This window comes from Pelmatolapia mariae, linkage group LG3_W (assembly GCF_036321145.2).
Source record: "Pelmatolapia mariae isolate MD_Pm_ZW linkage group LG3_W, Pm_UMD_F_2, whole genome shotgun sequence".
Classification (NCBI taxonomy): Eukaryota; Metazoa; Chordata; class Actinopteri; order Cichliformes; family Cichlidae; genus Pelmatolapia; species Pelmatolapia mariae.
Window position 1 is genome coordinate 8318225 of NC_086229.1, and position 25848 is coordinate 8344072.

At 43.0% G+C, this 25848-nt stretch overlaps 1 protein-coding gene across 1 annotated transcript; it reads right to left on the bottom strand.

Moving 5' to 3' along the window:
- Positions 1 to 270: 270 nt before the first annotated feature.
- On the bottom strand, positions 271 to 24186 carry LOC134620340 (NACHT, LRR and PYD domains-containing protein 3-like). Its single transcript, XM_065470057.1, has 11 exons — positions 23988 to 24186; positions 23769 to 23903; positions 18766 to 18891; positions 17946 to 18024; positions 17582 to 17786; positions 15639 to 17439; positions 13565 to 13738; positions 5894 to 6067; positions 5455 to 5622; positions 2642 to 2688; positions 271 to 2493 (listed from the first exon to the last, which is right to left on the bottom strand). Exons 1-11 carry the CDS (start codon positions 24074 to 24076, stop codon positions 1955 to 1957), a joined length of 3537 nt encoding a protein of 1178 aa, XP_065326129.1. The 5' UTR covers positions 24077 to 24186; the 3' UTR covers positions 271 to 1954.
- Positions 24187 to 25848: the final 1662 nt, after the last annotated feature.

Below are 25848 nucleotides of genomic sequence, written 5' to 3' on the forward strand. Positions count from 1 at the left end.
GTTTCATAATAGAATCATTAGTTGAGTGTTTTTAGTATAAAATGGTGAAAGTCCCTCTTTTTGCTCCTCCCCTCACCTGTGGATGGACGGTGCTGTTACCGTGGTGACAGCTGTGATGTGTTTCAGTCCTGCCTGGTTATCACTGCAGGAATCTTTCACATTTATTACAGGTAATAACTCTGATTTTTCTGTGTATTATGAACTAAATGTATCCTGATACACACAGAGATGGATGAGCAGAGGTCACATGATGAAAGAACAAACATGGAGTCTTTGATTTATTTAGATATTTATTGATGAATGCAAACAAACCCTGACACTGAACCATCGTCCAGCAGAACAAACCTGATCACATGACCTGCTGACCCAAACAGTGAAAAGCTCCATGGCAACAACAACAAACAGCCTCACATATGTTAACAGAGGCTGTTAGAAGCACAGAGTCTTTACAGTCTTTCTCCTGTTTGGACACAGATCTCTGCACATCTTCATCACAGTTACTCACAGACGTGCAGAGTGTGTGGATATCAAAGCTAAGTTTCCACCATGTTTGTAGTCTGTACTGGGACTCATGGAGCATCTCTCTATGAGCACTCAGTGCTTTAAACAGTGAGTCCCAGTTTAACCAGCAGCCTTCACACCACACATCACACAGACATGGAAACTTCAAACCCTCAGACTGAAGTCACCGGCAGTCTCTGGCACCAGCGACTGCGCTAACAAACATACAGCAAACAGTGAAGGTTTGGTAGAGAAAGCTGGTTGGGTAATACCAAGTATGCAGCGGAGGAGGCGGGGTTACATTACTAGATGATTAAACATGAAACTATTTTGCTGATAATAATTAAAATGATTAAAGAAACTCGACAAGCTATTTATTCAAGATAATTAATAATTTTATAAACTGGAATGATGAAATTATATTGGCTGGATCTGATTATTGGGGGTCATGACCCCCGTAACCCCCCTGGAAATGACACGCCTGGTCCTGAGGTCAAATCCACCATCTTTGTTTCAGTGCTTCATGTTCTCCCGTGTTTGTGTGCGTCCTCTCTGGTACTCCGGCTTCCTCCCACAGTCCAAACACATGCAGTTAGTGGGGTCAGGTTAACTGTGAGTGGTTGTGTCTCTCTGTGTTATTGCTGCATCATTCTGCTCTGTGCCCCAGTCAGCATCACTGTGTCTCCCAGTGTCAGTGTTTCTTTTCCTGTAACACTCAGCACAGGCTCAGCTGGTATCCAGTGTTGGACTTTCAGCTGCTGTCATAGATCCTCTAACATAGATCAGCTCTGCTACATGTTGTTAGATCAGTGCAGCTGCCTGTCATGTCCTGATGTTTCTCTGGGTCAGCAGCTTCTCCATCAGAGGTTCACATGGAGCTGATCCAGTATCTCCAGTAACTGTGTTCTGTGCCTCACTGGTTCATCCTTCTGTCTGTGTGACGTCAGTCAGATGTTAAACTCTGTGATCTTCACTGTGTCACAGAGTTCAGTGAGTCCCGTTATTCACAGGATCAATCAGATCATCAGAGATGATCAGCAATCAGTGGTGCCAACAGCGCCTCCTGTGGTGAGAGGATGCAATAATGCAATGGAGCATTTTTCCACTCAACACTTGCAGTCATGGAAACTGTCTGTTGGATCTGTGTGACGTTGCTTTCTTGTGTTGCTTTCTTGGTTAGAGTTCCTCACAAATGTCCAGATTATTCTTCTAATGAGGCGTCGACCATGTTTTCAGTTCTTTGGAAGAAAACATCGCCCTTTGACATCCTTACTTTTCTTTGACTTCTTCAAATGCAGCTGAACTCCAGCTGGTATTTGATTGGACTCTGCAGCTGTTTCTGGTCATCAGTTCATTCCTGCAAACCTCTGAACCTGAACAACAATGATGCTGCATTGCTGGCTGATCCCAAAAGCTTGATTCTGTTCATCTGGACGTTTTCACGTTTGCTCACTCAGCACAGGGACACTGAGGCACCATGAGACCAGAGTCTAAACCCAGGATAAAGAGTTTGAGTGAATGTGGTGTTGAAGGTGTGGAGGTGGATCAGAGTGTCAGAGGAGACTCTGTAGAAGGACAGAGTGCCAGCAGGACAGTCCACATACACTGCTACTCTGTGAGAGGCAGAGGAGGAGGAGGAGGAGGAGGAGGAGGAGATGGATGTGTCTATGTTATTGTGCCAGACAGACTGAGGAGCATCATCACAGCAGAACAGACTCCAGGACTGATCATTGAGTCCAAACACACAGTCTCTGCCTCCTTTCCTTCTGATTCTTCTGTAACTCACTGATATACAAACGCCTCCTCTCCACTCGACCTCCCAGTAACAGCGACCAGTGAGGCCATTTCTACACAGCAGCTGAGGAACATCAAATCTGTCTGGATGATCAGGATATGACTGAACCTCCTCCACACGTGTCACCTTCCTGTTGTTGTCAGACAGTTGGAGGTTTGTGTTCACTGTGTTTGTGTCGATTGTGAGTTGACAGGAATCTGATGGAGAGAACAAACACAATCCAGCTGCAGTTATTGATCCATCATCTGTTCATTGATTGACACTTTGATGATGACTCCTGACATGATGAAGATGGTTGAATGTGTGCTGCTTTGTTTTCATGAATCCCATTAAAAACACACTTACACTTCCTCAGACCTGGTCTCAACCATCGGACGCCAGCAGGCTCCACCCTGAAAGGAGGAGGGGTCAGAGCAGTCAGCATGCACACATGGACATTACATGGCTCTCATACACACACTGTTAGACACCGATAAAGGAACAGTCCCACATTTTCACAAATACAATTCAATCCATCCGTGGATCAAACTGCTGATGATTGGACTGATCCTAGATCAGCACATCACTGTATTGAATGAAATATGACTGATGCAAACTGTGACTTTCATTGTCTTTATATTCCTCTTCTGTTTAGGTGGAAAGGACACCTCCCTGCCTTTGCTGCCAGCTAGTTTTCTCCTCTTGGAAACACATTTAACATGGCTGACACTTTATTAGGTACACAGTGGCCACTGTCTCAGGTACAGTACCTAATAAAGTGGCGGTCACTTGTTTATGAGCCATCTCGCTTCAGCTTTTTTAGCCAACCTGTTTACCTCCAACTTTGTATCAGCAGCAGCGAACCACAGACAGAGACCAGCAGTAGCAACAATCAAACCACAACTTCTCCAGAAATGACCTCGTCTGGTTTCATTGAGTTATTTTATGTCCATACAGAACAGACTGGATGTTATCAGCACACAGAAATCACATGAACTTGTGCATTAAAACATGTTAGTGGATTATCCACCAATAAATGAGGAGATATTGGACGTGTTAACAGATGACAGATTAGGCCTGGGTCTGTAATACTGTTAGCAAACACAGAATATTAACCAGGAACAGCTCATTCATTTCCATCATTTAAGTTGGCTAATACAAACCACACCTGATCTCCTAATGCACTGAGCTTTCCTTATCTCTGACTCTAACTGACTGCTGGGTCCATGGTGTTCCTCCCCCTGCTGAGAAGCTGCAAACAGCTGCCTTGTTTGAGTCACATACATCAGTCTGTCCACTGTCATTCTTTCCATGACTTTCCCTGGATGAGATGTTAGAGCTGTAGGCCTATAACCTGAGGTCTCAGTGGGGTCTTTCCCTGGTTTCTCTGAAATTCATCCTTGAAATCATTCAACTGCCATCTCTCACTCCCACTATCCCCAGAATACCAGAGTATTCATCTCCTGGTTTATCATATGGCCTCTTTACATTTTCTCCAATCATCCCTGCTTTTAGAGTCTTGCCCCATCTGCTGGGAGTTCAAGAGAAACTGCCTCTGCCATTTTCTTCTTCTTAATCTTTGATTTTTCTCTTCACTTTCTCCATTGGGTCTTTTTAGACTCACTTTCCAGAAAGCAGCAACATTTTTGTGCCCCATTTTTCAAATTGTACATCTTACTTCAAAACAGTGTTTACTGTTTTGTTTTTACACAGATCATATAAAAAAATGGTAAAATGGTAAATGGCCTGTATTTGTATAGCGCTTTACTAGTCCCTAAGGACCCCAAAGCGCTTTACAAATTCAGTCATTCACACACTGGTGATGGCAAGCTACATTGTAGCCACAGCCACCCTGGGGTGCACTGACAAAGGCGAGGCTGCCGGACACTGGCGCCACCGGGCCCTCTAACCACCACCAGTAGGCAACGGGTGAAGTGTCTTGCCCAAGGACACAACGACCGAGACTGTCGGAGCCGGGGCTCGAACTGTCAACCTTCCAATTACAAGGCAAACTCCCAACTCTTGAGCCACGATCGACCAAAAAAGTGTCTGACATTCAAAAATCCTACCAGAGGCTGGACAAAGTTGAACTTAAAGACAGCACGGGCAATAAATCAGAGCAGCTCATAACACGGTCCATAGAGGCTGGGTTCTACCACACCAGGTGTAGGCTGTGTAAAGAGGCCCTTTTACTCCTAGTGTACTTACACTGATAATCCATCCAGACTAAATCTATAGTATAAATCTATAACAAATTTCCCACGTGTGGGACTAATAAAGGTTATCTTATCTTATCTTATAGTCTCCATCTATGACAGAGTCTGATGGAGTGCATCTAATGCACTCAATCAGACTCTGTGGACAGTAATTCAACTGAATACATTTTAAAGTCACTATCTAAATGTAGTGTGTAGACATTTTACAAACCAGACATCATAACATCAAAAGGATTAGCCACAGCAGAGGACCCTGTGGAACTACATGAATAATGTTAATGTGTGAGAATATTAACAATGTGTTCACTGTGATCAACAGTTTTTAATGCTGCAGTAAGTTGTAGCAGGACAAGCTTAGTGGTAACTCCCCTGAAAAAGTTTCATTTGTGCTGTTTCTGTGTAAATTACTGCTTTATTTGAACAATTTCATCAGCTGAACCATAAATACTCCAAAACAATTTCTTTGTGATTCAGTGTGATTTTGCACTTTGTAATATCAGCATGTCAAACTCTACATTCTCTACACAGATGAGAAATGAAGTGTATTTAATAATAAAAGTTATCTCTCAGAGACAAAGTTAGTGTCTCATTCAGGTCTGTATCTGTGTAGTCTCAGACACATGCAGTGCTCATATTTGCTGTTTTGTTTGTCGCTCAGAACTCTTCCTGTCAGGGGCAGCAATTTCATTTAAAGTCACATTCACTGATACAGGCTGCTGGAGCTCCAACCAGGAGGGTACACACATGATCCAGGGAAAAAAATCTGATTAATATTTTTGTGCTGAAACTTGAACGTATATGTTCTCTTAGATAAATATTAAGAGGTCCTGTGTTTTAGTAAAACACAGGACCTTTGGGTTAGATATAAGGTGATTTGACAAATCATGTCTGTTGAAAATGAGTAAGCCATTTATCGACCTGACTCGGATTTTAAATCGTTATCAGAAAAGACTGAATCCTGACCTGAGAATTGTACACTTTGGACTTTCCACTGCAGAAATTAGAAGATTCAGTCCTGAATCCTGCAGGTTGTTGTTACCCAGGTCCAATTCTCTCAGACTAGAGGACTGGGAGCTCAGCACTGAGGACAGAGCTTCACAGCTTCTGTCTGACAGATTACAGCCACTCAGTCTGAAAAAATGATGACAAGAAGACAGGAAACACTTTTGTTAAAGTATATTCATGGTGCCATGAGGAGCTACTACATTTACAATATTTCAACACTGTTTTAGGACATGCTGGAATCCTTATTGCTTTATGTTACAAAAGAGTGGCAGTTTACTGTAACTTGGGTGGATTCATTTAAAAAATACATACACACAGGGCCAATGTTAATTTTTTCCAAATGAAATTGATTAAATTACATTAATTGATAAAAAACATTGATATCGCTTGATCTGACCTCAGCGTTTCCAGTTTGCAGTATTGACTCTTCATCCCAGCAGACAGAAGCTTCACGCCTGAATCCTGCAGGTTGTTGTTACCCAGATCCAGCTCTGTCAGACTAGAGGACTGGGAGCTCAGCACTGAGGACAGCGTTTCACAGCTTCTGTCTGACAGGTTACAGCCACTCAGTCTGAAATCAAGGGAGACAAGACCAACAAAACAAACCACAGCTTTATTGCTTTTTTGTAGTTTTTAAGCAGAAATCAGTGAGGTGCTGGTAGATTCCCTTCTTTTGGTTTATTACCCAATAACACACACATACACTAATATTTGTGACTTTTGTAATAGTAGCATTTATAATGCAAAGCAACAGCGATCACAGATTGAAGGGGCCTGAACACTACCTTGGTGGTGCTGTCACTTGGTGTTTGCTCGCTCTGCGATAGAGTATCACTTCCTGTTCCAGCTCAAACACGGTGGTGTTTCTGAGTAGCTTATCTGCATAGCAATTTAATTAAAAACGTTTTAAATACATTCTTTTTCATAGTATAATCTTCACGTGCCACACACTTTCTGTGTACTCACTACCTAATTAATAGCCAAAGTATTCACTCACTGTGTCTGTACTGTTTTGCTAGCTTAGCTTAGCTCATAGCGACTCGTTAGCACCATGGCCTCTTCACCTGTCCCTCCTGTACTTTCCTGCTCATTGTGTAAGATGTTTAGTTACTCCTCAGCCTCCTTTAGCAGTAATGATATCGGTAACAAATGTAGCATATTTGCAGCTCTGGAGGCCAGGACTACTGAATTGGAGACTCGGCTTCGCACCCTTCATTCACCCGTAGCTAGCCAGGCCCCTGTAGCTGGTGCAGCCGAAGATAGCCTAGGCCTTGCTAGCTGTTTCCTGGCAGACACCAAGCAGCTGGGGAAAGAGACCGGCTGGGTGACAGTGAGGAGGAAGCATAGTCTTAAACAGAAGCCCCAGGTACACCACCAAATCAAACTCATAAAACTCTGGTAATTGGCGATTCTGTTCTGAGACATGTGAAGCTAGAGACACCGGCAACCATAGTCAATTGTCTTCCAGGGGCCAGAGCAGGCGACATTGAAGGAAATTTAAAACTACTGGCTAAGGGTAAATGTAAATACAGTAAGATCATAATTCACGTCGGCAGTAATGACACCCGGTTACGCCAATCGGAGGTCACTAAAAATCAATATTGAATCGGTGTGTAACTTTGCCAAAACAATGTCGGACTCTGTAGTGTTCTCTGGTCCCCTCCCCATATATGTATATTGCCACGAGGAGCTACTGCATTTACAATATTTCAACACTGTTTCAGGCATAGTTGCCAACCTTGAGACCTCAGAATTAGGGAGACATTCAAAAGGGCTGTTGGGATGGGGGGGTGGTATACATATACATACTCACATATATACATACATATATATACCGTATTTTCACGACCATAAGACGCACTGTACTAAAAGGCGCAGTCACAGTTATGTGTGCCATTACTGTATTTAACACACACATAAGGCGCACTGGGTTATAGGGCGCATACAAGTACCGTACGCGTATTTAAAAATAAAGCGGGAGCAAACCTGAGTTTGGTACTCACATTTCTAATACCGGTAATCGTCATCATCAACAACACACAAGCATACAAGTGTGCATATTTAAAAATAAAGCAGGAGCAAAACTGAGTTTGGTACTCACATTTGTATCATCAATCAAACCCATCGAAGTCCTCATCCTCTGTGTCTGAATTGAACAGCTGCGCTAAATCTCCATCAAACATTCCAGGTTCACTTTCACTTTCACTTTCTTCACTGTCAGAGTCACTTTCCGTGCCGTGCGGCTCCTCGGAAATGATGCCGGCTTTTGCGAAAGCTCGAACAACAGTGCCAGCAGACATGTTAGCCCAAGCATTTACAATCCATTCCCAAATTGTGGCGTAACTCGCCCGGCGCTGCCTTCCACTCTTGGTGAAACTGTGGTCTCCATCGGTCATCCATCGCTCCCACGCCGCTCGCAGCCTTACTTTGAACGGGCGGTTCACAACGATTTCCAGCGGTTGGAGTTCCTTTGTCAGGCCTCCCGGAATGAGAGCCACCTCACCTTAAGTCCGCGGAAACTCAGCTGTGTTTTCTTGACCTGCCGCAGCTTGTTTTTCAGCTTCCTCCACTTGCGAACCATCGATTCGTTAATCTTAAATTCTCTCGCGGCTGCTCGATTTCCATGTTCCTCCGCGTAGCTGATGGCCTTCAGTTTAAACTGTGCTTCATAAGCGTGTCTCTTTGCCATTTTCAGGGTTGTTAAAACAAGGATGTCCTGCATAACGCACATACCTGTTCTTTTATACAGGTATGTGCAATCGTATATACCGCTACAGTCAACGCCCACACTTCACCCTTTAGCGTTCTCATGGTGTTCTCTACTACGTCCTCATTACAACACACAGGGCGCACTGCACTATAGGGCGCGCCGTACTTTTTGAAGAAAATCTAAGACTTTAAAGCCTTATGGTCGTGAAAATACGGTATATACACACATATACACACACATATATATACACACACACACACATATATATATATACACACACATCTATATATATATATATATATGTGTGTGTATATATATATATTCAATTCAATTCAATTCAATTCAATATGTGCGTTGAAGGACATGTCCTGGTCAAAAATGACTCCAAGGTTCCTCACAGTGTTACTGGAGGCCAAGGTAATGCCATCCAGAGTAAGAATCTGGTTAGATACCATATTTCTAAGATTTTCAGGGCCGAGTACAATAACCTCAGTTTGATCTGAATTAAGAAGCAGAAAGTTAGCGGCCATCCAGGTCTTTATGTCTTTAAGACATTCCTGCAGTTTAACTAATTGGTGTGTGTTACCTGGCTTCATGGATAGATAGAGCTGCGTGTCATCTGCATAGCAGTGAAAATTTATGCTATGTCTTCTAATGATGTTGCCTAGGGGAAGCATGTATAATGTAAATAGAATTGGTCCTAGCACTGAACCCTGAGGAACACCATAATTGACCTTAGTGGGTGAAGAGGACTCTCCATTTACATGTACAAATTGGAGTCTATTAGATAGATATGATACAAACCACTGCGATACAGTACCTGTAATACCTACAGCATGTTCTAATCACTCTAATAGGATATTATGGTCAACAGTATCAAACGCTGCACTAAGGTCTAGCAGGACAAGCACAGAGATGAGTCCACTGTCAGAGGCCATAAGAAGATCATTTGTAACCTTCACTAAAGCTGTTTCTGTGCTGTGATGAGCTCTGAAACCTGACTGAAACTCTTCAAATAAGCCATTCCTCTGCAGATGATCTGTTAGCTGTTTGACAACTACTCTTTCAAGGATTTTTGATATGAAAGGAAGGTTGGAGATTGGCCTATAATTAGCTAAGACAGCTGGGTCTAGAGATGGCTTTTTAAGTAAAGGTTTAACTACAGCCAGCTTGAAGGCCTGTGGTACATAGCCGATTATTAGAGATAGGTTGATCATATTTAAGATTGAAGCATTAATTAATGGCAGGACTTCTTTGAGCAGTTTTGTAGGAATGGGGTCTAAAAGACACGTTGATGGTTTGGAGGAATTAATTATTGAAGTTAACTCAGAACGATCAATTGGAGAAAAAGAGTCTAACTTAATATTGATGGTATTAAGAGTAGCTGTAGATAATATTACATCTGTGGGATGATTATTGGTAATTTTTTCTCTAATGATAAAAATTTTATTTGTGAAGAAGTTCATGAAGTCATTACTAGTTAACGTTAAAGGGATGGTTGGCTCAACAGTGCTCTGACTTTTTGTCAGCCTGGCTACAGTGCTGAAGAGAAACCTAGGGTTGTTCTTATTTTCTTCAATCAGTGACGAATAGTAAGATGTTCTGGCTTTGCGGAGGGCTTTCTTATAAAGCAGCAAACTATTTCTCCAGGCTAATTGATGATCCTCTAAATATATATGTGTATATATATATATATACATATATTACAGCAAGCTGTCCATACCAGAGGCCTTGGAAACTGCCAAGCAAAGACTCACAGCCTTGGCCAGCCGCTTGAGGAGGTACACCAGAGAGATAGAAGGCAGGAGAATAAACCAGCTGTTTTCCACAGAACCAGCAAAGGTGTACTCTCAGTGGCAAGGGAACAATAAGAGAACAGCACCACCAAGGCTGGAGACCGAGCAATACTGGAAGAGCATATGGGAGAAGGACGCAACCCATAAAGGCAATGCTCAGTGGCTAGCGGATCTGAGGGCACACCATAGTGCCCTCCCTGAACAGGGTCGAGTAACCATCACAGTGGCAGATATCCAAGAAAGGGTCTCCAGTATGAAGAGTTTGACAGCACCAGGGCCCGACATGGTTTACGCCTACTGGCTGAAGAAGCTGACTGCACTCCATGAGCGTCTGGCAGCACAACTGAACCAGCTGCTAGGTAATGAGAGACACCCGGAATGGCTAACCGAAGGTCGGACGGTCCTGATCCCCAAGGACCCCAAGAAGGGACCAGTCCCATCCAATTACCGACCAATAACCTGTCTCAGTACTACATGGAAGCTCCAGTCAGGCATCATATCGGCTAAGATGAACAGGCACATGGGTCAATACATGAGCGGGGCACAGAAAGGGATTGGCAAGAATACCAGAGGCGCAAAACACCAGCTACTGGTAGACAGAACAGTCAGCCGAGACTGCAAGACCAGACTGACCAACCTGTGCACAGCCTGGATTGATTACAAGAAGGCCTATGACTCAATGCCCCACAGCTGAATACTGGAATGCCTAGAATTGTACAAGATCAACAGGACGCTAAGAGCCTTCATCAGGAACTCAATGGGGATGTGGCGTACAACACTAGAGGCCAACTCCAAGCCCATAGCACAAGTCACCATCAAGTGCGGGATCTACCAAGGAGATGCTCTGTCCCCACTGCTGTTCTGCATAGGCCTGAACCCCCTCAGTGAGATCATTAACAAGACTGGCTACGGATACCGACTACGAAATGGAGCGGTTGTCAGCCACCTCCTGTACATGGATGACATCAAGCTGTATGCCAAGAGTGAACGAGGCATCGATTCACTGATCCACACCACCAGGCTATACAGCAATGACATTGGAATGTCGTTCGGACTGGAGAAGTGTAGTCGGATGGTAACAAAGAGAGGGAAGGTAGTCAGAACTGAGGGGATTGAACTACCAGAAGGCAACATTGCAGACATAGAGGACAGTTACAAGTACCTGGGGATCCCGCAGGCGAATGGGAACCATGAAGAGGCCGCTAGGAAAGCTGAAACCACCAAGTACCTGCAGAGGGTCAGGCAAGTCATGAGGAGTCAGCTGAATGGTAAGAACAAGATCCGGGCCATCAACACCTACGCCCTGCCCGTGATCAGGTACCCTGCTGGGGTAATAGGCTGGCCAAAGGAGGAGATAGAAGCCACTGACATAAAGACAAGAAAGCTCCTGACCATGCATGGAGGGTTTCACCCCAAGTCCAGCACCTTGAGGCTGTACGCTAAGTGGAAGGAAGGGGGCCGGGGACTGGTGAGTGTCAGCACCACAGTCCAGGATGAGACAAGAAACATCCACGAATACATCACGAAGAGGGCCCCAACTGACAGCGTGCTGAGTGAATACCTTAGGCAGGAGAAACCCAAGAAAGAGGAGGAAGGCGAGGAACCATCATGGAAGGACAGGCCCCTGCACGGTATGTACCACCGGCAGATAGAGGATCCAGAAATCCTACCAGTGGCTGGACAAAGCTGGACTGAAAGACAGCACAGAGGCACTAATCATGGCAGCACAAGAACAAGCTCTGAGTACAAGATCAATAGAGGCTGGGGTCTATCACACCAGGCAAGACCCCAGGTGCAGGCTGTGTAAAGATGCCCCAGAGACAATCCAGCACATAACAGCAGGGTGCAAGATGCTAGCAGGCAAGGCATTCATGGAACGCCATAACCAAGTGGCCGGCATAGTGTACAGGAACATCTGTCCCGAGTATAACCTGGAAGTCCCGAGGTCAAAATGGGAGATGCCCCCAAGGGTGATGGAGAATGACCGAGCTAAGATCCTGTGGGACTTCCAGATACAGACGGACAAAATGGTGGTGGCTAACCAACCGGACATAGTGGTGGTAGACAAACAAAAGAAGATGGCCGTAGTGATCAATGTAGCGGTTCCGAATGACAGCAATATCAGGAAGAAGGAACACGAGAAGCTGGAGAGATACCAAGGGCTCAGGGAAGAGCTCGAGAGGATGTGGAGGGTGAAGGTGATGGTGTTCCCAGTGGTAATCGGAGCACTAGGTGCGGTGACTCCCAAGCTAGGCGAGTGGCTCCAGCAGATCCCGGGAACAACATCGGAGATCTCTGTCCAGAAGAGCGCAGTCCTGGGAACAGCTAAGATACTGCGCAGGACCCTCAAGCTCCCAGGCCTCTGGTAGAAGACCCGAGCTTGAAGGATAAACCGCCCGCAGGGGCATGCTGGGTGTTTTTTATATATGTGTATATATGTATATATATAGATAGATAGAAAGATAGATAGATAGATAGATAGATAGATAGATAGAGATATATACACACACATATACATATATACATACATACACACATACATACATACATACATACAACTTGAATTTTACTAAAAAAAAGTTAAATGTCACTGTTATTTTTGTCTGGCCGGAAACAGCGGGGGTGTCCAAATTCAGAGGCTGCATCAACCTGAGGGCCCAGCCTTCGCGGTCTAAGTGGGCCGTGTCCTCTGAAAGCCAGGTAGGCTGGGATACTGTGAAACTGGACGGTTAGAATTACGTCACGAGCTCTCTCGGTGGGCTGAAACTCAGCCGTCTGCTCCCTGGTATCTAAAATATAACTGGACGTTGGCGTAACTTCTCGACCATCTCACACTTCTGTTTAATCAGTTTTTCTATTTGGCATTCATTCAGATGTGTGAAAACCCCAGAGGAATTCTCTTGAGGGATTAATAAAGTTTTATTTTATCTAATCTAATTTAATCTAATAACTTTAATCTCAGCCAAACCAATTTACTCACAAACACATAAAACACTGAAAAAAGCCAAACAATGACATTTTTAAGTTATCTAAGTGACTTATACGTCATGTTTAACCTGAGTAGCGAAAGACCGCGGGGGTTTGCTGTTCTCACCAGCTCAGATATTCGAAGTTTACCCAGTGAAATTTTCGCCTGAAAATATGTTAACGGTTTATTTTGTGACCCAGAAAGAGTAATAAGAGCAATATTAAAACTAAGTAGCTGCAGCCATTGTTGGAAACTGGAATTGGCTGAGCCGCGCTATGAATTCTGGGATATGGTTTTTCTATTTTATTGTCCGGGTGGAAAATCGGGAGAAATACGGGAGAATGGTGGCTCTGGGAGATTTTCGGGAGGGGCACTGAAATTCAAAAATCTCCCGGAAAAATCGGGATGGTTTGCATGTATGGTTTCAGTACATGCTGGAATCCTCATTGCCTCATGTTACAAAAGACAAATGTGGCAGCTTACTGTGACTTGGATGGATTCATTTAAAAAATAAAAAACATGTAAATTTTTTCCAAATGAAATTGATTAAATGACGTTAATTGATGAAAAAAAATCGATATTGCTTGGTCTGACCTCAGCGTTTCCAGTTTGCAGTATTGACTCTTCATCCCAGCAGACAGAAGCTTCACTCCTGAATCCTGCAGGTTGTTGTTACCCAGATCCAGCTCTTTCAGACGGGAGGACTGGGAGCTCAGCACTGAGGACAGCGTTTCACAGCTTCTGTCTGACAGGTTACAGCCACTCAGTCTGAAATCAAGCGGGAAGGGAGACAAGATCGACAAAACAAATCAGAGCTTTATTGCTTTTTTGTTGTTGTTTTTAAGCAGAAATCAGCGAGGCGCTGGTAGATTCTTTTCTTTAGGTTTATTACCCAATAACACACACATACACAAATATTTGTGACTTTTGTAATAAAAGTTTAAGTATCTCGGGGTCTTGTTTACGAGCGATGGGAGAAGGAGGCGCGAGAACAATAGGTGGATTGGTGCTGTGGCTGCAGTGATGCGGACCATGTACCGATCCATTGTGGTGAAGAGAGAGGTGAGCGTAAATGCGAAGCTCTCAATTTACCCATCGATCTATCTCTACCCTCACCTATGGTCGCGAGCTGCTGGTAGTGACCAAAAGAACAAGATCATGGACACAAGCAGCGGAAATGGGCTTCCTCCGAAGGGTGGCTGGCCTCTCCCTTAGAGATAGGGAGAGGAATTCAGCCATCCGGAAAGGCCATTGAAAGGAGTCAGTTGAGGTGGTTTGGGCATCTGACAAGGATGCCTCCTGGGCAAGGTGTTCTGGGCATGTCCCACCGGGAGGAGGCCCCAGGGCAGACCCAGGACATGCTGGAGAGATTATATCTCTCAGCTGGCCTGGGAATGCCTTGGTGTTCCCCCGGACAAGCTGGAGGAGGTGGCTAGGGAGAGGCAGGTCTGGGCTTCTCTGCTTGGGCTGCTGCCCCCACAACCCGGCCCTGGATAAGCGAAAGAAAATGGATGGATGGATTTATTTTCTCTCTCTTTCCTATATTAAATATTTTGAATTGTATTTTTGTAGCTAAAAGCCAACAGCTTCTGTTTTAATCCCAGTACACTGTATATTTTTAAAATAGCTGGTCTCTTTAAATGCTCTACAATTTGAACAAATGTGATTTGTAGTTTTAAAGATGCAGTGAATTCCCATCATTGAAACATAGACAGAAAAACCCGGAGCCTGGATTTTAGTCACTTTACAAAGTTTAGCAACCGTGCTATACAACACTGCCAGCTCCATATTTCCTCCCTCTATACAGGGATAGTACCTGCCTGCAGCACTACTCTGTGTTAAGATTTACTTTTATTTGTGTTGGAAAAGGTTTTCACCCCTGCCACATTTCTCACAACTAGCATCCTGGCAGTTTGTGGAGCTGAAATATCTTCACACATGACTCGCTTATGATCATCACCTAAGTGAGCGAGCACACATCACCTGTGAAGCATTTTTACATCTGTATTTCACACGTCACTGTGACAGGTGGAAGAAGTAGTTCCTACTAATCATTTAGACAATCCCAACAATGCAGTTACTTTCAGCTGTGTTCCTGTTAATAATAAACAAAAAAATTCCACAAATTACTAAAATGTTGATATTTTAATAAATTCTAGAACAGAAATAATATATATCAATAAATAACTATCAACACACCACACCCAGCAGCCTGGACATCCCTGATTCAGGTGAACCAGCCCAAGGCTACATACCGAGAGAAACGACAAAAGAACCAAACTCTCAAAAATCCAAACACAGGAATATTAGCACACATGTGATTCTGCACATGGGTCCATCCTACCAACCAACCTCAGATCTCCACGCATGCACACATTAATGCACATACATTTGCGGACATACAGATTTTAATGTTCTGTTTTTAGAGTTTAACTAGAGTGTTTAATGTGGGTTCATAGATGAAAACATTTTAAGCTCCTTAAGTGTTTAAAGGCTGTATCAAAAGTTCATTCAAGTTACAATATTGTGGTCAAAAGTTCTCCTTTTTTCTTTTATACTATACAACTACGTAGGCTCATGGTTTTAGGACATGGATCTGTCGTGGAAAAAATCTATGACCACTTTTAATCAACATTTTAAAAATAAACATGATCACATATTTCCTTACAGAGCTTTGTTGGAGGCTTTGACCACTGGCAGCAGCCTCAGAAGAGTCTCCTCTGAAGCAGAGTATTTCTTCAGGTCAAACACATCCAGATCTTTTTCTGATGACAGTAAGATGAAGACCAGAGCTGACCACTGAGCAGGAGACAGTTTATCAGTGGAGAGACGTCCTGATCTCAGGGACTGTTGGATCTCCTCCACTAGAGAACGATCATTCAGTTCATTCAGACAGTGGAACAGATTGATGGTTTTCTCTGCAGACATATTCTCACTGAGCTTCTCCTTGATGTACTGGACTGTTTCCTGATTAGTCAGTGAGCTACTTCCTGTCTGTGTCAGCAGGCCTTGTAGGAGAGTCTGATTGGTCTGCAGTGAAAGACCCAGGAGGAAGCGGAGGAACAAGTCCAGGTGTCCATTTGGACTCTGTAAGGCCTTGTTCACAGCACTCTGGTGAAGAGATTGGAGTTTTGGTTTATCAAATAATTTAGACCACATGGACATTGTTTGTTGTTCTTCCAGCAGATTGAGTCCAGTGTTGATGAAGGTCAGATGGACATGAAGAGCAGCCAGAAACTCCTGAACACTCAGATGGATGAAGCAGAACACCTTGTCCTGGTACAGTCCTCTCTCCTCTTTAAAGATCTGTGTGAACACTCCTGAGTACACTGAGGCTGCTCTGATATCGATGCCACACTCTGTCAGATCTGATTCATAGACAATCAGGTTTCCTTTCTGCAGCTGATCAAACGCCAGTTTTCCCAGAGACTCAATCATCTTCCTGCTCTCTGGACTCCAGTGTGGATCTGTCTCAGCTCCTCCATCATATTTGACCTTCATCACTTTGGCCTGAACCACCAGGAAGTGGATGTACATCTCAGTCAGGGTCTTGGGCAGCTGTCCTCCCTCTCTGGTTTCCAGCACATCCTCCAGAACTGTAGCAGTGATCCAGCAGAAGACTGGGATGTGGCACATGATGTGGAGGCTTCGTGATGTCTTGATGTGGGAGATGATCCTGCTGGCCTGCTCCTCATCTCTGAATCTCTTCCTGAAGTACTCCTCCTTCTGTGGGTCAGTGAACCCTCTGACCTCTGTCACCATGCCAACACAGTCAGGAGGGATCTGATTGGCTGCTGCAGGTCGTGTGGTTATCCAGAGGCGAGCAGAGGGAAGCAGTTCCCCCCTGATGAGGTTTATCAGCAGCTCATCCACTGAGGTGGACTTTCTAGGGTCAGTCAGGATTGTAGTTTTGTGGAAGTCCAGAGGAAGTCGACACTCATCCAGACCATCAAAGATGAACACAACCTGGAAGTCTTCAAAGCTGCAGATTCCTGCTTCTTTGGTTTCAGTAAAGAAGTGATGAACAAGTCCCACCAAGCTGAACTTTTCCTCTTTCAGCACATTCAGCTCTCTGAAAGTGAATGGAAATATGAACTGGATGTCCTGGTTGGCTTTGTCTTCGGCCCAGTCCAGGGTGTATTTCTGTGTTAAGACTGTTTTCCCAATGCCAGCCACTCCCTTTGTCAGCACTGTTCTGATTGGTTCGTCTCTTCCAGGTGAGGCTTTAAAGATGTCTTCTTGTCTGATGGTTGTTTCTGGTCTGTCTGGTTTCCTGGATGCTGTTTCAATCTGTCTGACCTCATGTTCATCATTGACCTCTGCAGTCCCTCCCTCTGTGATGTAGAGCTCTGTGTAGATCTGATTCAGAAGGGTTGGGTTTCCTGCTTTAGCAATCCCCTCAAACACACACTGGAACTTCTTCTTCAGTGCAGATTTAAGGTTACGATGACAAACTGCAGCAGGAAGTTCTGAATAAAGAAATAATATCATTTTATTTTTTATAAACACCATACAAAAACCTTTTTGAATACATGTTGATACATTTCTTCACAGATTAGTAAGTGTTCCACTTATTACCAACATCTTAAATCTTTAGATAAATCCTCTTACTGCTCTGCAGATGGTTAGCCAGCTCCTCCTGCTTCATTCTCCTCAGGAAGTTCACTGTGATCTTGACAAAAGCCTCTCTGCTGCTCCTCCTCTGCTCATCATGCACCCTCTGACTCTCTAAGCATTCTGGGTAATCTAGAATCAGAACCTTCTGAATCTTCTTCAGCTCGTTCTTCACAAAAGTGATGATGTTGTCCTCCAGCAGCTGGAACAGAATATTTATGAATGAGCCAATCAGACTGAAATCATGGAGCCAAACATCAGATCCATGTTGGACACACTGACAATCCACTGGTCTACAAAGAGCAGCATGGAGATGACTGAACACAATAGATGTAACAGTAGTTGTTGTACATGTACAGACCATAAATATGGAGTCCAGCTGTGTTTGATGCTGCTGGGCAGACTGACCACTGGGAACCTCTGAGCTCTGCTGGTCCACTCTGTGGAGGAACCATGAAGGATTAGTTCAAGCACAGGATAAAGATCCAGAAGTTTCTGCTCAAATAACTTCATCTGAATCAAGTCTGTCAAGTTTTAAACTCTCAGATTGTGAAAATATGGGTCATTTTTCCTAAGTTTATGGATGTCCTTTCAGTGGTGATGTCAGGGTTGATTTTGAAGAAGCTCATTAAACTGGACCATCAGCAGATCACTGCTTCAAAACCAGAACATGATCCGAGGTCTCCCTCCACCAGAACACCAGCTTTACTAACGTGGTAGATCAGTGTAGTACAGATCAATAACTGATGAGTCATTTGATCAAAATCACTGAGAGCTTCACATCTGACCCTCTGAAGTTTCCGTAGACATTTTGCATATTTAATGAATGTCTGACAGTTTTACATTCATTCTATGAATACAGTGAAATGTTGTGTTATAGTCTCCATGTTTTTTCCAGCATCATAAATTCTTAAGTTCAGAAAATTAGATTCTTTTTTCACAGCTGAAAAACAACAACATTTATTCTCTATTGAAATCTGCATCCTCCACTCCAAAGGTCACAATCTGAAGGTAACATCTGGATTTGTTCCCTGTGATTAAATCTGAGCATCAGTATGGTGGGATTTATCCACTACATCTTGTTTTCTTTTTAATGAATCTTTGTAACAATCTGAGGATGTTTCAGGTCAGATTTATCCAGGAAACACAAACATGTAAAGGAGTCATCACAGCTCTCTGACCTCGTTGGTCCAGGTTCACCACTGAAGTACGGAGGGTAATCTCTGGAGTGGTCACTTTCACAGCTGGATCCTGCAGACACTGCTCTGTCCTCCTCCTCCTCCATCATCTTGTGGACTTCAGTCAGTCTGAGAGGTAAACCACAAACACTCAGTGAGTTCACATTAACAGGAGTCACTGAGTTACAGTCGCTGTAACTCAGTTACATAACATGATATAATCTAGTATATATATATATATATATATATATATATATATATATATACATATATATATATATATATATACATATATATATATGTGTGTGTATATATATATATGTGTGTATATATATACTCTCCTGGTCTGTTAATGCCTCTATCCTGTCTGTGCTAGTACCCGAATTGTACCCTGTTATTGACTTATGTTGAATCTCCATATTACTGTGAAGCACTTTGGTGTGCCTTCGGGTTTTTAAATGTGCTATATAAATAAAATTGTATTGTATTGTATATATATAAGTGAGTGCGAGATCCCTCGGTGCGCAGGTGCGCCTGCTGCTGTTGCTGCTGTGCTGCTGTGCTGAAGTCTCACACACAACCTGTCAAAAGGGGAGGAGGGCAGGCTGCTTCCAAATAGAGCACATTTCATTAATAATATTGTCAATCCAAGCCTGTTATGTATGTTATGTATTAATGATTTTTCCTGGGTTGTGTGAAATTCCAGAAAAAAAAACCCTAAACAAACTGAATCCGTGCACTAAGGTGTAGATCTGGTTGTGTTGTGGTGATTCTCGGGTTGGGGAATGGGTGTTGACACTGGAATGCAAAATAACACCAATGAAAGATGGACAAGAAGAGCTCAAAGGTCATCCGGTGCTCAGTTTAGAAAAAAGAGAAAAGAAGAAAATGTAAGCAGATTTGTCTTTGGATATTAGCAGGTATTATGCAGGGCTCCAGAGTGCGACCAATTTTCAATGGTACGACAAAAAAAAAATCCTAGGTCGCACTGACGAATTATAATGGCTGTTTGTTAGCCAATGCATACTATCTATCTCTGTGTGTGTATGCATGTGTGTACACACACACACACATATACAGGTGAAACTGGAAAAATTAGAATATCATGCAAAAGTTCATTATTTTCACTAATTCAACTTAAAAGGTCAAACTAATATATGATATAAACTCATTACATGTAAAGCAAGATATTTCAAGATATTTTTTTTAAATAATTTTGATGATTATAGCTTGCAGCTAATGAAATCCCAGTTTCAAAATCTCTAATGTAGCTAATATATATGGAGGATTTGCCCAGGGTACCAAACAGGCTAGGACCGCCCCTGCCTGTGTACATGTCCCATGTTTAGTCAGTCTTGTCTTCATGTGTGTTTAATTACAGTGATCAAAAATGTAAGGTCATTTCCGGGGTAAAACTGCAAAGGATTGTAGGAACAAGTGGCTAACGTGCACGGCATTACAAGACAACAGTCACACAGAGATAAACAGTGACACAAAGAAGAAACTGTTGTATTATTAACTGCCATAGCCGGTCGCATGACAGCCACTGGGAGCCGACGGGTAAGGCGATCGGTTTTTATCGGATTCCTTCGTCAAAGAAAAATTGTTCAAGTCATGTTTCCGAATTCACGAAGAGGCGACGGAGGGCTTGGATTGTGGGGTAAGTTCCGAAACACACGGTGGTACTTTCCCTTTCACTGGAAAGAACAGTGACTGTCGCTGCCCCCTCTCTCTTCTAGTACTGCGGAGCGAAGAGACAGACAGGACGGCCGGGGACTTCGCCGGTTTTTTTTTTGCCCTGCTCCAATTTGAGTGGATTTTAATGCTGTGGCTGACGCCACTGGACTTCTATGTTTTTACTGTGCGTTCTCCCTGGCCAGGGATGTTTTAACTGTTTTAAATCTTTTTTGTGAAATAAATTATATTTTAGTAATCAAGTTTGATATTGTTCAATTGCCTTGGCTGCTCTGTCCGTTTTTTGAAGGCCTGCCCTTCACTTACAACAAAACCTGGAGTCCACCTACATATCTGGCTAATTGGAACATGTCAGTGTCCTGTAACCATCCATCGGTAAACTGGAACTGGGCTTGTTGCAGGGATCTGAAGCTACCAAACACTTCATGAGTGTATGCACTCACACTTAGGACCATATAATTATAAATATGAGCGTGATGAAAGCTGGGCAGCACGCTAACGTCTTTAGCCCACTCTGTATGCTGGTATGGGTCTAACTCTTTCACTCCTTTGATTTATTCCTAGTACCTTTTTTTTTTTTTGGCTTTTTTATCAAGTCTGTCTTTGTATGGACCTGCTGTGTTCTCCTTCATTTTGTACATAACTGTCTTGGGGGCAAATAAAATGCAGGTAGGGATTAAAACCGCAGAATTGATGGTACTGGAAATGCTAGCGCTTAATGCAGTGTTTTGATTTTGCTGCCACTCGTACCCACAATGCAACGCGCGAAAGTCATGTGGTCTGTCAATCTCTATTGTCACTGGCTGTATCAGGGTCTGCAGCCTTAAAGGCCGCATATTAAGGCTGATTACGTCACAGCGACGCAACGAAGGCTGTCCCAATTCGAAGGCTGCTCGAAATGCGGCCCTCAAATGCGTCCTTCATTTCCCTGAATTTTAAGGATGTGGTGGTGTAGACTTCATGGCCCAACATATCCCAGACTTCATAGCGCGGCGTTGGTGTGGATAATTTTGCCCGAAAAAAACGGTGGAAGCGGAGCAGCTAAAGACTAAACTTTAAAAACTAAGTACTGAATATTATGTCACTCGTTAAGCTGAAAGAAAGATGCTTTAATCACAGAAGTCACACATGTGTCCACTGGACCATCTGGAACTCTTCTTGTTTAGCACTCGTAATAACACAAACACTAAATCCTCCTTCTCTGTGCTGTTTTGTAGCAGTGTATACACCTGAGACTGTCACCTGTCTGTCTGTCCTGCACTCTCTCTCTGTTTCTTTCTCTTTGATTGTGGAATAAAAGTATGAACATGTGTTTATAAGTTACACTTGTGTTTGAATCCTGCAGCTTATCACACATTTGATTTCCATGTGTGACGACTGCAAGTGTCCAGAGTGAGGACAGACTGAGGGACCCACTGCTGCACATCATCTGTGAGGCTTTGCACCCCTGATGATCCACCAGGACAAACTCAGCAGTGTGTGAGGAAGAGGAGGAGGAAGAGGCAGCAGCAGCTGACAGATGGAGAGAATAGACAGACTGTTCCCTGTTTGTGAAGGACTGCTAGGAAAGTTTAACATAACTAATTATCTGTCCTGAATCAGTCTTATTAGGTAATGTTCAAATAATGTTATCATCCCAGTGTTTTCAGTGTGGGAGAAAGTACTTAGGGCCTTCAAGTTACACACTATGAAAGGCAGCAACAAGTTTAATGTTCAGAAACCTAAAGTATGTATCAGCAGCAGAATGGAGCTAAAAATAAATGTTTGTTTCAGTTCTATGAAGCTTTGAGTATTTTGGATTAGTAGTACTGCTGTGTTTGTTGCATCATATTGCTGTAATTGTTTATATGCTTTATATATTCTGAGGTAAGTTGATCTATAGTGTTACATCATATTCTATAAGGATGTTATGTGTTTGTATACTTTCTGCCCAGTTTGACCCATTTAGCAGAAGTCAGCCTGTTTAAGGCTCTGATATCTATTCTGTATGACTTAAAGCAGTTATGACATGGTCTGATTTTCTCACCCAATAAAGGAATATTTCATATATCAGTCTGATCTTCATTCTATCAGAAACAGTTATCACAGCTCGTACATTTTCTTTTTACACATATATGTAAGCATTGAGCCAAATGTAATAATGCCAACATATTAAAAGAACAATATTTGTCTTTTATATATGATACATCTACATATACACTGTCAAAGATACTTGTCTTTGAGTGAAGATTTAAGGTGATAGGACATACAAATAACTGCAACTTGAATCTTTACTGAAGCTCAGTATTTGACACAGAGTTCACTCACATGAATTTCACTCACATGTGCTGTACCAGTGTACCTGCACATGTGATGTGAGAATAAAAGTGATTTGAGAGTTCAAACTCACTGCTGTAATAACTAATAATGATTAATATAATAACTAGAATATTGGCCATATCATATTTACACTGACTTTAGTCTCATGAACAACATTAGCTAATTGTTATTTACTAGCTAATCTTAAATGACTGTTCAGTACAGAAATGAAGGCCAACAATCATGTTTTACAGTCCTGTGGTCTCAGCCTCAGATACTTATCAAATCACACAAAGCTCGTGTAGAAACAAATGAACAAATGACCAAAATATGTTCTCCTTCATTTCTGTCAAACAAAGCTGTATGACACGTTTCCAGTGGTTAGTATCATGGTTGCTAGGCAACCTGGGCAGCGCGACGGAGGCTAGACCGTCCCATTTCACAAGCCTCGCACTTCCGGCCTTAGCGGTCTTTGAGTACGCGGCCCTTGTGGACCGTTAAGTCTGCGTACTTTAAGGCTGCAGAACCTGAATTGGGATACAGCTTCTTAGTCCCTCACTGTCTCTCCTGTCTGTCTCCTGCCTCTAGTCAGTCTGTGTTGTGTGTGTTTCCTGTTTTATTTTGACAGTCTTGTCTCCCTATCTTGTTCTATCTGATTAGTTCCAGCTGTTGTTTAACTGAATTTCTCAGAAGAACCAACTCAAGGGATAAAGTTCTATCTCTCTGTTTCCCCTCGTTAGTGTCGTTACAAACCCAAACACTACAGCTAACAGTGGATTTTCCTGTTTTAGCTCAGCCAGCAAACAAAGCAGAACCACTTCCTGCTGAAGAGACAGAGAGTGAAAGTTTTTAAATAAACTCATTGCTGCAGCAAAGAGCAGCACAACAGTGAGACAGATTTTTAGCTTCAGTGTTCTTATTCTACACTAAGTCATTGCTTCTGTCACTAATCAGCTAACATAAACTAATTAGCAACCAACCAACTCAAAGAGTTCATGTTACTAACAACTCACCCCTCTGCAGCAGAGACTTTAAAACTAATGGGTTGCTCTGCAGACCAGTCACTCTCTCCGGACTCACAGCTGGGTTCAGGTCCAGTTTCTGGTTCATATTTAGGTTTACGTTTCGTTCTCCTTCTACGTTTCTTCCTGTGAATAATGATGGAGCAGTGATGTGAGTGCTGAGCTGTGACATGGAGAAGAGTCATGGACAGTTAGAGATGGTCATCTCACCTCTGAGCTTTGGTCTGGCTCTCATGTTCCCCACACAGAGTGCTTTTAGAGGGAGGGACTCCCTCCTCTCTGTCCTCACACTGATCCATGCTGCTCAATTCAGCTCACACACACTTTCTACCTGCAGAGGAAACACAAATCATTCATGTGCACATCAACTGAGAGCTGCAGAGGTCGTGTCTGATGTGTTGGACTAACATCCATCTGAGACACAGCTTTCATCAGTTCACTACAAAAAGTGTCACAGAGTCGAGTTCAGCCTCCAAATCCTCCATTACTGTAGTCCTACAAAGCAGCAGGTCAAACACGGCTGCAGAGAGCAGCTTTATGTCATTAACAATGTCCAGGACCAAGCTGACTGCTTACAGAGTTTATGCTCTAACTGCTAGCTGCTCTGCTAAAAAATGTAAGGAAAAAATTAAAATGTTGATCAATCTACTGTATTTATCTGTAAGACAAAACGTAGCTTAGTTTATGGAAAGCTGCATGGAGCTGGCAGCGTGAAATTTGTCTCAAAACTGCACGTGGACATGTGATGGAGCGAGATGTTTTAGTTATTTGTGCGCACAGGAAGGTTTTTGATTCGTGAAGATGAGGATCTGCAGCTGTACAGAGCTGACATCAGTGTGCGCAGCTGCATGAGGGAATTTCTCGCTGTTCTCCAGAATAACTCAGTGATGTAATGACGCTGCGGAGGAATGCATGTTTCTGATGTGACCTCATCCCAGATAAACAATGACAAACAGCTTTACTTTAACCTTACATTTTTCATATGGTTTCTTTCAGGAGATTCCAGATTCCTACACAAACACTCAGAGCACAGAGCTTGAAACACAGAAACGGAAAACTTTTTTTTTTCTCTTAAAATCTAAGCGACAGCAGAGCGAGCAGAGAAAGAAACGACAAACCAAATGTTCATAGCATATTTCCTTTTTTTCGACAGAAACATCTGTTTCCACGTCACTCACTCAGAGCTCAGGGCGGGTCGGCCTCGTTGGTCCAGCTGTGAGTCCGTTACTGTGAACTATGGAGCGGCAGATTTGTGCTGGAACTAAGCTGCACACAACTGATGTTAGCCAGGAAAACATTACACACTGATTCACTTCCCTTCACACGGAGACGATCAGCATCAGGTACAAGCACAAAGGTCAGTACACAGAAACTTTGGGAAAGAAGGAAAAACACAGAGAGGCATTTGTGGGTGTGCCTGAGTGTCCAGAGCACGCCTCCCTCACCAGTGACTGCCTTAAAAAAACAAACTGGCTATGAGAAACATTATGTTCAGGTTTTTTGAATTAATAAAATTAATATTTAAATAAAGTACAAGCTCAAATTTATTAATATTCACAAGCAATTCTGACCAATCACATGTTTCTATTTCCAGCTTTTCCACAGCAGTAAATTTCAGTCTGTCTGTGGTTGTGCTGAGTGTCAGTAACAGTCAGAAAGCTGCACATAAGATTCTCTATTGAAAGTAGAAAAACAGAATAGATTTAGATTGAGTGAATGGACAGCACACGTTTGTGCACAGACCATAATAATAATGAGAGGTGGGTGTTTGTTCACCCTGGACACAGTCTGTTTGACCTGCTCCCCTCAGGCAGGAGGCTCCGGTCCATTCGCACCAGAACCTCTCGCCATAAGAACAGTTTCTTCCCCTCTGCTGTTGGACTCATGAACAATAACCATATGACTGTTCCCACCACTAACACATGACCCTACACTGTGTTCTCTCCATCTGTTCTGTTTTTGCACAGATCATCACTTGCGTACATGTATATATCAATCTACTTAGCACTTTTAATTTTTATGTTTATTTAAGTGTTTGCGTTAAAGTATGTTTCGCAATAAGTACCGCAGC

Coding starts and splice junctions, on each gene's coding strand:
- LOC134620340 (XM_065470057.1), bottom strand. CDS start 24,076: ATGGATCAGTGTGAGGACAGAGAGGAGGGAGTCCCTCCCTCTAAAAGC. Junction 23,904..23,987: donor AGCCAGACCAAAGCTCAGAG/GTGAGATGACCA, acceptor CATTATTCACAG/GAAGAAACGTAGAAGGAGAA. Junction 2,689..5,454: donor CCAAAGTGTACAATTCTCAG/GTCAGGATTCAG, acceptor TCCTCCTTTCAG/GGTGGAGCCTGCTGGCGTCC.